This window comes from Macaca mulatta, chromosome 13, assembly GCF_049350105.2.
Source record: "Macaca mulatta isolate MMU2019108-1 chromosome 13, T2T-MMU8v2.0, whole genome shotgun sequence".
Classification (NCBI taxonomy): domain Eukaryota; kingdom Metazoa; phylum Chordata; class Mammalia; order Primates; family Cercopithecidae; genus Macaca; species Macaca mulatta.
Window position 1 is genome coordinate 123,205,932 of NC_133418.1, and position 14,701 is coordinate 123,220,632.

At 52.2% G+C, this 14,701-nt stretch overlaps 1 protein-coding gene across 8 annotated transcripts in view; it reads left to right on the forward strand.

Moving 5' to 3' along the window:
- Positions 1 to 14,701, forward strand: part of PXDN (peroxidasin) — a 112,684-nt gene that overhangs the window by 91,841 nt on the left and 6,142 nt on the right. For all 8 annotated transcript variants that reach the window (XM_028832023.2, XM_077958729.1, XM_028832021.2 and 5 more), the window contains 5 exons: positions 3,163 to 4,666; positions 8,496 to 8,630; positions 9,307 to 9,515; positions 13,786 to 13,906; positions 14,174 to 14,306. In XM_028832023.2, coding sequence (XP_028687856.1) covers positions 3,163 to 4,666; positions 8,496 to 8,630; positions 9,307 to 9,515; positions 13,786 to 13,906; positions 14,174 to 14,306 — 2,102 coding nt within the window. The remainder of the gene's footprint in view (positions 1 to 3,162; positions 4,667 to 8,495; positions 8,631 to 9,306; positions 9,516 to 13,785; positions 13,907 to 14,173; positions 14,307 to 14,701) is intronic.

The window sequence follows — 14,701 nt, forward strand, 5'->3', positions numbered from 1 at the left end:
CATCCTCGCCTCCCAGGCACATTCTTGGGGAGATGCATCAGAGCCCATTTTGTTATTTCAACAAGTGTTTATTTGGCACTTTGTGCTTGTCAGGTGCGGGGGGAGACTAGGGTGAGAGGCACCAGGCATGTAGGGTCCCATCCCCTTCCCAAGTCCCTGGTGCCAGTCTCCTGGTAGAAAGGCCATGTTCTCTCCAGAGAATGAAGAGGGAAGTTACTAAGTGTAATTTCTTGATACTCCCTACCTTTCTTCATTTAGTTACAGGATCAGATCTTTAAACATTACTGTGGCAGCTCAGTAAGTGGGTTCTGCTGCCACCACAGAAATAAAGCCATCTGGAAACGTCTCCTCGAAGCCAGGCTGTTGGAAGTTGTTCCTTGTGAGGAATTGCATGTCCATTGTGTGTCATTACATGCCAATTATAGAAAGATTTAGACCGAGGGGGCTGGGCGCTGTGGCTCACGCCTGTAATCCCAGCACTTTGGGAGGCTGAGGCGGGCTCACGAGGTCAGGAGATTGAGACTGTGCTGGCTTACACGGTGAAACCCTGTCTCTACTAAAAATACTAAAAATGCAAAAGAAAAAAAAAATTGGCTGGGCGTGGTGGCAGGCGCCTGTAGTCCCAGCTACTTGGGAGGTTGAGGCAGGAGAATGGCGTGAACCCAGGAGGCGGAGCTTGCAGTGAGGCGAGATCGCACCACTGCACTCCAGTCTGGGCGACAGAGAGAGACTCCATCTCAAAAAAAAAAAAAAAGAAGGTTTGGACTCAGAGAAAGGCAGAAAGGAAAAAGTAAAATCACCCCAACAATGTGAATCATTTTATACCTTTGCTGTTTACCTGAGCAGCAGTTAGATGCACATGCAGGCACTCATTTCTTCACTTACTCATTCCACCTGCCTGTCAGGGCACACCCTCTATGCCAGTCACTGTCCCGGGCCGGGGCCTACAGCCACAAAAAGAAGAAATAAAAACCTCAGCCCTCAAAGATCAAACGGTCCAGAGAAATGCAGATGGGAAACCAGAGAGAGGTCCCTGCATATAAGAAGCCCCAGCAAGTGACCCAGAGAGAAACAGCAGGTGGGAGGTGGGTGGCGCCCTGGGTGGGATGGGGTGCTGTTTCCCATGGGCAAAGGTGACATGTGAGCAGGAACCCCACAAGGGTGAGGGGGCCTCCCTGGAGCATCTGAGGGGACCACACATGCAGAGGCTTGGAGGTGTGGCACATCTGGGCATAGTGGAACAGCAGGTGGTCAGTGTGGCTGGAAAGGGGGTGGGGAAGGGCTGATAAAGACAGGGATATTTGTGCTCCACCAGAAAGGGCCTGGGAGCGAATATAAGGATGTGTCATTGGCTCTGTATGAAATGGGAACCTTAGGGTTTCCTGCAGAGAAGTAACATGGTTTCATGCATTTTAAAGCATCGGGCTGGGTGACCACCTGCGTGGGGTGAGGACAGACGTGGGCTAACCAGCCCTGGGAAACTGGGGCCAGGGTCGGTGCCACCTGCTCTGGTTGGCAGGTCTGGTCTGCCTCTGAACCAATGGCCAATGCCACGGAAAAAATGAACATTCTGGAGGAAAGCCTGGAGACCAGCCCCGCAGCCCAGCCAGGCATTTGGGAGGAAGCGCTTTTCCTCCTGGCGCTCTGCTTTCTTGGCTCTGTGGATGTTCAAGATTGATAATTCTGTGGGACTTCCTAAGAGTCGCTATGAAAATAGGGCCAGATGTTTCAGCTCACTGTTTCAGCCTCTGGGAAAAGTCAGAACAGAACCAGGGGCTGAGGGGAGCCTGGGGTTCATGTTCCCCACACAGACCTTTCCCACCCAACACACCAGGGTGTGTGTTTCTGACTTACTCTCCCCAGCCTGGAAAATGCCTCACTTCCAATTCTTTGCATTCTTATGTGGATGTTATGCACACCGCTCCCCCACAGAAAAGGGGCTGTCTCTTGTTTGCTTTAAAGGTGTCCATAGTGATACCTGTGATCTTGACAAGCAGAAACGGGCTAGAGAAACTCTAGAAAAAAGAGGCATTGATGGCTTGGAACTCTGTGAGTGTCTGCACACGCGAAAGTGTGAGTGTGATCTGTAAGCATGTTTGCATGTGTGTGCATGTGTTGAGTGGTAAACATTTAAGTGTGCATGTGTGTGTGCATGTGTAGCTTTTCAGCAGGCATGGCATGTGCCTGGAAAGGAGGAGTGTTGAGGAAGGTGAAGGCCTAGGATGTATGAATATGTGGGGGAAGCACTTTGGCGAACACAGATCTGATGTGTCTGACCCCAGGACGTGGAGTCGCTGTTGCTTGGAGCAGGTGTCTTGAAGGCGAAGACTAGGAGCTGAACTTAGGAAGAGCTCTGTGGAGTGATGGCCCAGGCTACCATGTTTGGAATTTCTTCTGTAGCTAGTGGGCAAAGAAGGAAGGTCTCTTAGCAAGAAGATGACCTAGCCAGAGTCTGCGAGGCTCATGGGAGGGCGTGCTTGCTGTGGGGAGGGTGTGTGTGTGCATGGCTTCCACCAGGCAGGAGGCCCTTCTGGAATTGAAGGCCAGTGCCATGGAAATCAGTCCCAGGATTCTGCCAGAAGAATGGAGAGGAGGGCACGGGGGCTAGGAACATTTTGGAGGCAGTGTGAAAAGAAGTGGCGATCTTTTGGACATTGGGGGAAGAGAGCATGAAGCCTCAGTGGACCGAGATGTACAGCAACAGGTGTGTAAGGAAATGCCCTGCTCGGCAGCATGTGGAGACCGATGGCGTGCACTCGTGTGGAGGTGTGGTGACTGTCTCTTCCGCAGGGCATTTAAAGTGAAGTTGGAGCAGCATCAGCCTGGACTGGTGAACATGGGTCGGGCTCCATCAGTTAGGGGTCTCCCAGAGAAGAGCTGCTGGTTGAAACCATGAGACTGCTGAGTGTGGAGGGGAGACAGGGCCCAGAAACTGGGGCTGTGGAGAGAACACCTGTGTTTAGGGCTGGAGGAGGGGAGGAGCAGTTTTACCAAATAGGAGGTGAGCAGGTTTCCAGCAGGAAGGGCTGGTTGCATGGCGCACAACAGGTTTCATGAGCTGGGGGTAGATAGCCCCATGTCAGCGGCAGAGGTGCCAAGGGGTACCAGGCTGTCACGTCCTCCAGGGGAATTGAGTGCCATCTTGCTTTTCTCCATGCCCAGGTTACCACTACAACGACCTGGTGTCTCCGCAGTACCTGAACCTCATCGCAAACTTGTCGGGCTGCACCGCCCACCGGCGCGTGAACAACTGCTCCGACATGTGCTTCCACCAGAAGTACCGGACGCACGACGGCACCTGCAACAACCTGCAGCACCCCATGTGGGGCGCCTCGCTGACCGCCTTCGAGCGCCTGCTGAAGTCCGTGTACGAGAACGGCTTCAACACCCCTCGGGGCATCAACCCCCACCGACTGTACAACGGGCACGCCCTCCCCATGCCGCGCCTGGTATCCACCACCCTGATCGGGACGGAGACCGTCACACCCGACGAGCAGTTCACCCACATGCTGATGCAGTGGGGCCAGTTCCTGGACCACGACCTAGACTCCACGGTGGTGGCCCTGAGCCAGGCACGCTTCTCCGACGGACAGCACTGCAGCTCCGTGTGCAGCAACGACCCCCCCTGCTTCTCTGTCATGATCCCCCCCAATGACTCCCGCGCCAGGAGCGGGGCCCGCTGCATGTTCTTCGTGCGCTCCAGCCCCGTGTGCGGCAGCGGCATGACTTCGCTGCTCATGAACTCCGTGTACCCGCGGGAGCAGATCAACCAGCTCACCTCCTACATCGACGCCTCCAACGTGTACGGCAGCACGGAGCACGAGGCCCGCAGCATACGTGACCTGGCCAGCCACCGCGGCCTGCTGCGACAGGGCATCGTGCAGCGGTCCGGGAAGCCGCTGCTCCCCTTTGCCGCCGGGCCGCCCACCGAGTGCATGCGGGACGAGAACGAGAGCCCCATCCCCTGCTTCCTGGCCGGGGACCACCGCGCCAACGAGCAGCTGGGCCTGACCAGCATGCACACGCTGTGGTTCCGCGAGCACAACCGCGTCGCCGCGGAGCTGCTCAAGCTGAACCCGCACTGGGACGGCGACACCATCTACTACGAGACCAGGAAGATCGTGGGCGCGGAGATCCAGCACATCACCTACCAGCATTGGCTCCCGAAGATCCTGGGGGAGGTGGGCATGAGGACGCTGGGAGAGTACCAGGGCTACGACCCCGGCATCAATGCTGGCATCTTCAACGCCTTCGCCACCGCTGCCTTCAGGTTTGGCCACACGCTGGTCAACCCACTGCTTTACCGGCTGGACGAGAACTTCCAGCCGCTTGCACAGGGTCACCTCCCCCTCCACAAAGCGTTCTTCTCTCCCTTCCGGATTGTGAACGAGGGCGGCATCGACCCGCTTCTCAGGGGGCTGTTCGGGGTGGCGGGGAAGATGCGTGTGCCCTCGCAGCTGCTGAACACGGAGCTCACGGAGCGGCTGTTCTCCATGGCACACACGGTGGCTCTGGACCTGGCGGCCATCAACATCCAGCGCGGCCGGGACCATGGGATCCCGCCCTACCACGACTACAGGGTCTACTGCAACTTGTCGGCGGCACACACGTTCGAGGACCTGAAAAATGAGATAAAAAACCCTGAGATCCGGGAGAAACTGAAAAGGTGAGCTGAAGAGGCCGTGTGGGTTGGCTCATGTACCTAGGCACCTGGAAGACCCGGACTGTGGGTGTGTGTGTTATTTGGCTGTGTGTGTGAGTTTTGTGTCGTGCAGAGGTGAGATGAAGCAAGTCCATGAAGGTCAAGATGGGAACCTGCAACCTTCGGTGGCTGTGTGGCTGTGGGGAGGGGGCAGAGCCAGGGGCGGATGGACAGTGGAGGGCCCTTCCTCCAGCCCGTTTTCCAAGAGACCAGCTTTACCGAGCTGTGGCACGTTTTCAGCTTGGAGATGAGCTATACTTTTCTGGCAGAAGGGTTGACTGCAGAGAACAATACACTGTTTGCACCAGAAAACACCAAAACTGACGCTGTAGCTGTTGGGGGCGGTGCTTCAGGTTCCTGCTCTTGTATCGGGGCAGAGAGAGGGGCAGAGCTTGGTGTCTGCAGAACTGGGTGCTTGGGGCCACCAGCCCCTAAGGCTTGGCCTGTGGCATCTCCCACACTCACTGTGTTGCCCAGACCTAGGCCTGTGGGGCCACCTGCCCGTGACTGCCACAGATAGCGCCGCTTCTGAGCCACAGCCTTGATCACCTGTGGACGCAGTTCTCCTTGTCCTGCCGCAGAGGCAAAATGGGAGGCCGTCACCCCTGAGACAAGGAAAACTGGCCAGCTAGATTAGGTCACCTCAGGCCACGTGGGGCGGCAAAAATGGCAAAGTTTTACAGGCAAAGCAGTGACCACGGCACTACCCAGGCCTAGGACTGGGGTAGGATCAGGGCTGCCTGGTCCATAGCCAGTCCCCTTCCCAGGACTCACAGTACCACAGTGGGGTTCTGATTAACTCAGATTTCCCCAAAGTGGAGACATTCAGCGGCCCTCCTTTTTGCTAGATATTCACATCTTTTACTCACTACCTTTTTTGCATGTTATTTCTACCAGATTTGCTTTTTGTATTTTAAGGAAATAAAAATAATTGCAAACAGGCGTGGTGGCTCACGCCTGTAATCCCAGCATGGTGGGTGGCTCATGCCTTTAATCCCAGCGCCGTGGCTCACGCCTATAATCCCAGCACTTTGGGAGGCTGAGGCAGGTGGATCACAAGGTCAGGAGTTCAAGACCAGCCTGGCCAAGATGATGAAACCCCATCTCTACTAAAAACTACAAAAATTAGCTGGGCGTGGTGGCAGACGCCTGTAATCCCAGCTACTCGGGAGGCTGAGACAGGAGAATTGCTTGAACCCGGGTGGCAGAGGTTGCAGTGAGCCGAGATCGCGCCACTGCACTCCAGCCTGAGTGACAGAGTTGAGACCCCATCTCAAAAAGAAAATAATAATAAATAAAAATAAAATAATTGCTCATCAGTGTTTTCCTGTTATGATTCTTCTCAGTCCTTAGATTATGAATCAGATCCACAGGGCACTGTGTATTAGGACATGTTATTCCCATTCAAAAACATTGTTTTAAAAAGAAGAAAAACCTTTCTTCTTGAGACTGTTTTCCCGTATTTTCTGGACTCTCCAGTTACTTAACTTCTCCTAAGTTACTTAACGCTGAAGTTAGGACATATCCCGTTAGGATCTGACCTGTGCCTTCTAAAGGAAAGTGATTTTTTACTTGTAATTTATTGTAAGTTATGAATAAATGAACATGATGTCCTATTAAGTTTAATATGTTCCAATGCTCGTTTAAATAATGCTCTTAAATTACTGGCATTTGGAAATGTGTGCGCACTCCATTAATCCAGTGTAGTTTTTTGTCGTGGTTTTGCTGAATTAGGACTGATGTGAACTGTCTGTGTTTTTTATGTGCTTAAATATCCTCCTTTGTTCTTGTCCAAACTGACACAGATTACTCTCCCAGCTGATTCTCTCTTTTGCCAAACTTATTTCAAAACATTTCAAAAGAACTAGATGTGGAGCCCAGTGCTGGGTGGACCGTGGCTGCGTTGCGTGCTAGGCCTCTGGTAAAGAAGTTAAGGACGTTACCCACACACTGAGCCCTTCGTCTGTTTCTGTTTTCCTGGCTCAGCCCATTGCTGACTAAGGGGAAATGAAACATAAACGTGAGAAAAGTTGCATGACCATCGGAGACCGTGGGGCTGGGAGGACTTCACAGGGCCGAGGGGTTGCCTTCAGCAGACGTTAGAGATTGTGTAGTTCTCATCTACTTTGTGTTTCACGGCGGCACGGCGAGTGGATGGCATGGCGTTGGCCTGGGCTCACCTTTGCTGCCCATCCCCAGCCATGGGACATTCTGGAACTGCGAGGTCTCTTCCCTGGAGGAAGCTCCTTGCGTTTGGGTGGAGGCTTTAGACTCTGGTGAGCCTAAGGAATGTGACTATTGCAGCCCCTGTGACGGTGGGTCCCTCCCAGAGGTGGGGGACAGAAGAGAGCAGGCACCCAGAGCAGGAGCCGCCCGGAGCAGGAGCCGCCCGGAGCAGCAGCCGCCCGGAGCAGGAGGGAGTCCTCTGGGAAAAGGTGTGGACGCCTCTGGTGGCCCCAGTGTGCTATCCTCAGCCACAGACCAGATGCCGCCAGGGTCCTCCCGACCAAGTTTCACTCCCAGGGGACATCTTAGAGCTAGAAGTTCAGCCTGAATGTCATTGAACTTACAAGAAAAAGGGACAATTTGTCTGTCTTTGAAAGACTAAATGCTAGTTTACATAAAATTGTGTTTATTCTACGGTAAGACCGGGGCCACTAAGGACACAGCCCTGTGTGCATCCTGTTCAGTCAGCAACAAAATCTCTCTTGATCCTAGGGGTCAGCTGGTGGTCACTGATTTGAGTTTTGTAGAAAAGGGCAATGAGAATTGTAGAATGTATATGTTAAAAATCGAGTTGAGCTTTGAATAGCAGTTGAAACAGGCATCATCTGCTGCGTAGTCAAGTTCTAAGATGAGATTAATGATTTGTGGTAGAAGTTGTGACATGTTGCTTTTAAACCTGTATTTCTAAGGAATTGGAAGAAGTCGATGAAAATGTTTGTTTTTGAACATATAAACCTAAGGTTTTTTTGCCCTATCTTTGCTTAGCAGATATTTTCTTTTATGGCAAATATATTTTCAATATGTAGTAGAATCAAATGTTATTCTTTAAAAATGTATCTATATACTTTTAAAAATAAACATGAACAATAAACTATATACATTTAGCTATGTATAATTTATTGTTCATATGTTTATTTTAAAAAGGTTAGAAGGGTATACATTATGATGTTAAGTGTGGTTATCCCTGAATAGTAGGAAAAGGTGTGGCTTAAATTTTCTTCCTTATGTTTTCTTGACTTTTCTAAATTTGTTATAATAAATGTTTGTGTGTGTGTGTGTGTGTGTGTGTGTGTGTGTGTGTCACATATATAACAGAAAGTAGGGAAAATCCTTTAAAGAATAGTGGAGAGATGCTGCAGAGAAGTAAAGATTTTCTTTGTTAAGTAAAATTCTAAATAATGTAAAATAGTGCTCAAGCCTGTAATCCCAGCACTTTGGGAGGCCGAGACGGGCGGATCACGAGGTCAGGAGATCGAGACCATCCTGGCTAACACGGTGAAACCCCGTCTCTACTAAAAAAATACAAAAAAAACTAGCCGGGCGAGGTGGCGGGCGCCTGTAGTCCCAGCTACTCAGGAGGCTGAGGCAGGAGAATGGCGTGAACCCGGGAGGCGGAGCTTGCAGTGAGCTGAGATCCGGCCACTGCACTCCAGCCTGGGCGACAGAGCGAGACTCCGTCTCAAAAAAAAAAAAAAAAAAAAAAGAAAGAACTGTTTTCATATTTGCTGTTTTTTTTTGCCACGTCCAGCTTTGTTAGGTAAATTTCAGTTTTCTCTTTATTTTTTAGGTTGTATGGCTCGACACTCAACATCGACCTGTTTCCAGCACTCATGGTGGAGGACCTGGTGCCTGGCAGCCGGCTGGGCCCCACCCTGATGTGTCTTCTCAGCACACAGTTCAAGCGCCTGCGAGATGGGGACAGGTGAGCATGTGCACCAGAAAGGGGAGCACACGCACCAGAAAGGGGAGCACACTCCTAAGCCGCCTTCTCAGGGACTCCAGAGGAGAAGGGCCGTCCTGGTTGAGAATGAGGGAGGCACGAGGCCCTGGTGTCTTCTGTGCACCGCCTTGGACTTGCATGTCCTTGCAGCCTCAAAACTCAACCACACCAGGTTCAAAGATGCTTTTCCCACCCCTTCATTTGCAGGAATATTTCTGTTCCTGTAAACCTATTGGACAATCCATACAGCTAAACCACTGTGGGACTTCAGAGAAGTTTGGGCTTCGGGCAAGATCTTTGTTTTGCCTCTTGTCTACTGTTACTACTTTAATGTAGTGGAAAGGCAGAGCGTACCTATTACTATTTCAGCAAACCTAAAATAAGTGCCATACCAGTTTTTTTTTTAAAGTTGCCCATTGTCTTTGTTGCTAGTCAGAAGAGCTAACACTGTCGTTTTTACACCAGATTGTCTGCCTTTGCTTTTGTTATGGAGTAGGGGATGTGAACAGTGTGTGAGTCCATTTTTAAGTGACACCTAATCAAACCTAGTGGTTTCTGTATTGCTGTGAACTAAGTAGGGGGAGATTTTAACTCAGCTTCTGGTGACCTGTGAGTCTCCTGCCCTTCTCTGATCCTGCTTTCATTTTGGGGGATCCAGGTTGTGGTATGAGAACCCCGGGGTGTTCTCCCCCGCCCAGCTGACTCAAATCAAGCAGACGTCTCTGGCCAGGATCCTGTGCGACAACGCGGACAACATCACCCGGGTGCAGAGCGACGTGTTCAGGGTGGCGGAGTTCCCTCATGGCTACGGCAGCTGTGACGAGATCCCCAGGGTGGACCTCCGGGTGTGGCAGGACTGCTGTGAAGGTGCGTGCCAGAAGCACCACGTCTGTTCCTTTCTCATCCCTGGTTTTGGTGACTGCTTGGCGGGTGCTTAATTACCTGCAGATGTCACCCTAATCTTGAAAACTGAAAACAAAATATTCAGCTTTAGATTTAAATTGTGCTGTATCCATGCTGAGATGGACTGCGGAGCCAAAAATATAAACAAAGGTGGTGATTCTGAGGAATTGGCAGTGCTATGGGAGAACATTCATGATTAAAGCGCTATGTAAGAGAAACAGAAACCCAGACTTCAGCAAGGTGTGCCCCTAATTTTTCCTTAAAACCTAATGTATGTCTAGCTTATGGTACTCGTGTAGCCAGATAAAAGACAAAAATCAAAATATGAAAGAAGCATATCAAATATATCAGGTTTTCTTTAAAAAATTATACTGAATGTTCTAAATATCTGTAACGTAAATGACTGAAGATAGGTGTTGTAAAGTATCTCGTGAGGAGCCCTGCAGGTAGGAGGTGGCCTCATGATCGGCGTCGGGGGCCGTGTAGCTGAGGGACGCCCTGACATCAATCCCACAGCCCCGGCACTCGTGCCCTGCCCTGACATCAATCCCACAGCCCTGGCACTCGTGCCCTGCCCTGACATCAATCCCACAGCCCTGGCACTCGTGCCCTGCCCTGACATCAATCCCACAGCCCCGGCACTCGTGCCCTGGCGCGCCAGGTCCTTCCTTCCCTGCAGAGGCGTCAGTGGCCTGCTGAGTGCGGCCATGGTTCTCCTGGCTGAGTTCCTGCTTCGCATTCCTAACTCCCAGCCTTGGTTAACCTCCATTTCCATTACTAATTTGAACATAATTTTGGCTTTATTCAAACTATGATCAGAGCCCCATAAAATACCAAACTGGGGATGTTTAGAACCCAGGTTGTGGAGTGCTCACTCTTGTGGTGAGAGAAGCGGGGCCTACCACCATGGGGGGATCTGGGGGCCTGCAGTGAGCGTGACGGGGAGGCGGGGCCAGACCGTGGCCTCACCCGGCGCTCTGTGGAGCTTGTGGTGTCTGTGGACACTTGGTAGTTTAAGAAGAGACACAAAGTTCAGATACTGTAGACATATTCCCCACCACCTCATTTTTCCTGAAGTAATAGTTCTGGCCCAGATCTTATTTAATTTAGTAAGTGTTGAAATCTGCATTGATAATGGAGCTGTGTTTTAGCAGCTTCTAAGACAGCGTGTGCCTGTGTGTCGGGGTGTGTGTACCTGTGGGGTGTGTGTGTGGTGGGTGTGCGTGTGGTGGGTGTGTGATCTAATTCTGCATCTACCTCCTTATCTGCCCCCCACCCCACCACCCACACACACATGCAGGGAAGTATATATGATAGGAGAATTCACATAAAAAACAAAATTATGCTTGCTAGGTACCCAATTTTCCAAATCATTTACATGTTTGTTATTACATCTGTCAGAAACTTGTATCTGTTTTTTGTTTTATTGTTTTGTTTGTGTTTTTGTTTTGTATCCTCCTCATCGGTTTATCCAATTCAAAATACTTTTCTACAAGCATGGTAGAAAATGTGTTCTGTTTGTAGAAAATTGTGCTGTTGAAAATGATTAGGGAAAGCCAATGATACAAAAACCGTTTTCTGGTAACTTTACCAGGCCCCTGTTAGCTGCTTAATAAGAAGCACAGCCAGGTTTTCTGTTCTTTTGCTAAGAAAATCCAAAGTCCTTTGAAAGACTTCATCTTTAAAGCCAGTCTGTGTTCCCCTCGGGTTACAAGCCCCTCCTCCTCTCAGGGGCACTGCGGGAGAGGCTGAACTGCCTGAAGCAATGGCTGACACTGTTTCTTCCGGATACTTTTCTCTCTTAAAATAACAGGCATGGCCTTAAGCTGACACGGCTTAGAGAATGCTTGATAAGCTTTACCTGTTTTTGTTTTACCCCAAAAGCCATATTTAAGTACAGCAGAAAAATATGAAAACAGAACTCAGATTTGACAGAACCAAATGTCAATTGCTATTTACTTTTCAATTAAACTTTTTAGAAAGACACATTGGGGGCTGGGCGGTGGCACACGCCTGTAATCCCAGCACTTTGGGAAGCCAAGGCAGGCGATCACCTGAGGTTAGGAGTTCGAGACTGGCCTGACCAACATGGTGAAACCCCGTCTCTACTAAAAATAACAAAAATTAGCCAGGCGTGGTGGTGGGCACCTGTAATCCCAGCTACATGGGAGGCTGAGGCAGGAGAATCGCTTGAACCCAGGAGGCAGAGGTTGCAATGAGCTGAGATCGTGCCATTGCACTCCAACCTGGGCAATAAGAGCGAAACTGTCTCAAAAAAGTAAATAAATAAAAATAAAAGGACACATTTAAAATGAACATCCTTGAGGTGCAACTCTTCGTCATCGGCTTCACTGATGCCTACACCAAGTGCTGTGTGGCGTCTGCACTAGGTCCGGGAAGCCAGCCTGCCCCTGGCTTGGCCAGCCTGGGCAGCTCAGAGCAGGTGCAGGCCAGGCCACTGAGCAGGTGTGGCCCAGCCGTGCCCTGGGGCGTGAGGAGGAGACGGCCATCCTGGAGGGATGGGGGTCCCATCAAAGAGTTCTGGGGTTGGGGCTGATGGGTGCTTTGGCAGGGACCCCACAGTGCCTGGGACCGTGTCCTGGCCCTGCTGCTTCCCTGTCGCCCTGGAATTCTACCGGGGACTCACCCCAGACCTGCACAGCCCTGGGTGGGCCTGCCAGTGAGGCTCATTCTTGTCCCCAGGGTGTTGCTGGGAGGGGCTACGGTAGTCTGGGAGGCAGCTGCTGTTTTATGATGTATTTATGTGCCCAGGAGCCGTTTCAAGAAACTCTTCCCTGCTCCTAAGATGATTTGTGGGTGGAATAAGCGAGGGGTCCAGCCAACTGGGTTTACTCAGAAGCTGTATAGTTAAGGTGGAAATAAACAACAGGTCATTCAGCAGGACTGTTGATGGGCTCTGCTCTGGGGGCAGAAGGGGCTTTAGGCTTCTGTCTTGAAGATACTCCCTGCCTCTTTCCAGCCAGTCAGGCAAATACTAGACCAGAAGGAGCCGGCCGCCCTTCACGGGAGACAGGAAATCTAGCGTGGGTCTGAGGTTTATGCTGCACGTGCCTCTTCTCTTCTCATAGAATTTCTACTCCAGTGGCTTCCTGAGACATTAGCATTTTGCAAAGGTCCATATTTGCCCTTCACTTTTGTTCTCTGCCACAGCTTTCTTGGGTGAGGATGATGTACAAGACAGACTAAACACCCCTCACTTCGTTAGATGGTGTGTCCACAGGGCCCTGGTGGGAGACAGCACTGAGGGCCCCTCACTCACCCGGGGCTCAGGAGGGAGACAGTACTGAGGGCGCCTCACTCACCCGGGGCTCAGGAGGACACAGCACTGAGGGCCCCTCACTCTGGGACTCAGGAGGACACAGCACTGAGGGCCCCTCACTCACCCGGGACTCAGGAGGGAGACAGCACTGAGGGCCCCTCACTCACCCGGGGCTCAGGAGGTCACAGCACTGAGGGCCCCTCACTCACCCGGGACTCAGGAGGGAGACAGCACTGAGGGCCCCTCACTCACCCGGGGCTCAGGAGGTCACAGCACTGAGGGCCCCTCACTCACCCGGGGCTCAGGAGGGAGACAGCACTGAGGGCCCCTCACCCAGGGCTCAGGAGGACACAGCACTGAGGGCCCCTCACCCGGGGCTCAGGTGAGGTACAGCACTGAGGGCTTCTCAGTCCACCACAGGTTGAGAAGGAAGCCACACCTAGGCAGGGAGGCGTTTGGGCTACATTCAGGAGAAGCAGGGCCAGGCCCGCCTCTTGTCTGACAGTGGGGCGGCAGTGTGATGCAGGTAGTGTAGCGTAACTTCAAGGCACTCCAGAGTGCAGATTGTCACCTGGCCATAGGGGAGGGACCGCCAGACACGAGCAGACTCTGATCTCCGAGAGTGCCTGAGCCTCCATGTGTGGGTGGAGGGAACTCAGCGAGGGTGTGGTTGTGGTGCGGTGGGTGGTGTGGGCCTCCTCAGTTCGCCCAGCTGTCCTCAGCACGGCCGGTGCCGTGAGGTCACGAGGGCAGGGGCACAGCGGAAAGAAGCTTGACCCCTCAGGGCAGGAGAGGGTAAGAGCTGCAGACCAGCTGCCAGGTTGCCTGATTTAAGGTGCCACCGTTTGCTCCACGGGCAGCCAGTGAAGACTGTTCGTAGTTGGCAGGATGTGCTTTAATTCCCTGAGGTCAGAGCCTCCAGAACTGACATTCTGCTTTGTGCTTCCGTTTTAGACTGTAGGACCAGGGGGCAGTTCAACGCCTTCTCCTACCATTTCCGAGGCAGACGGTCTCTTGAGTTCAGCTACCAGGAGGACCAGCCGACCAAGAAAACAAGACCACAGAAAACACCCAGGTATGGTGGTTCCTGAGGTCAGCTGATGTACAGAGGGGCCCTCACACCGCGGGCATCAGGCAGTAGGACCGGCATCCTGTTGTGGGCCTGTGGTGAGGATGATTCCTGGCAGGGACGTCCCGGGACACTGGGGGCCAGGCTGCAGCCTGCGTCCTGCGGTGCTGCCCGCTCAGAGCATCAGGGACGGTGCTCTGAGCACCTTGAAATGAGACCCTGCGTGACCTGCTGAGATTATATTTCCCTCCTCCTCCTTTCCCCTCACCACAGTGTTGGGAGACATGGGGAACATCTCAGCAACAGTACCTCAGCCTTCAGCACACGCTCAGACACTCCCGGGACTAATGACTTCAGAGAGTTTGTTCTGGAAATGCAGAAGACCATCACAGACCTCAGAACACAGGTGAGGTGCCTGGGGCCTGTGTCCGCCCGTCCAAGACTCCACAGCAGCACAGCCCTGCCCCAGCCTTCTGGGGACACCACTTCATTCCCAGGCGACTGTTCAGCTGCCCACACAGGACCCTGACCCTGGAGCCTTGGGGTGCCATTTCTGCGTGCTGGGTCGGGCTGGGCCAGGTGCCACTGGTGTCCCTGGGTTTCCCAACAGATGGGGGTCACCAGGCAGGGGCAATCTGTGTCACAGCCGTGGGACTGCCAGCCAGGTGACCTTGCTGGAGAGAACACAGGATTAGGGTGCTGTAGGAGAGTTCAAACATGAAATCCTGTTCTTAAGCCTCTTACTTAGGAATAACTTGGAATCACCCCTCCCAGGGCGTGGTAAGGAGGCATTTCCAGTTC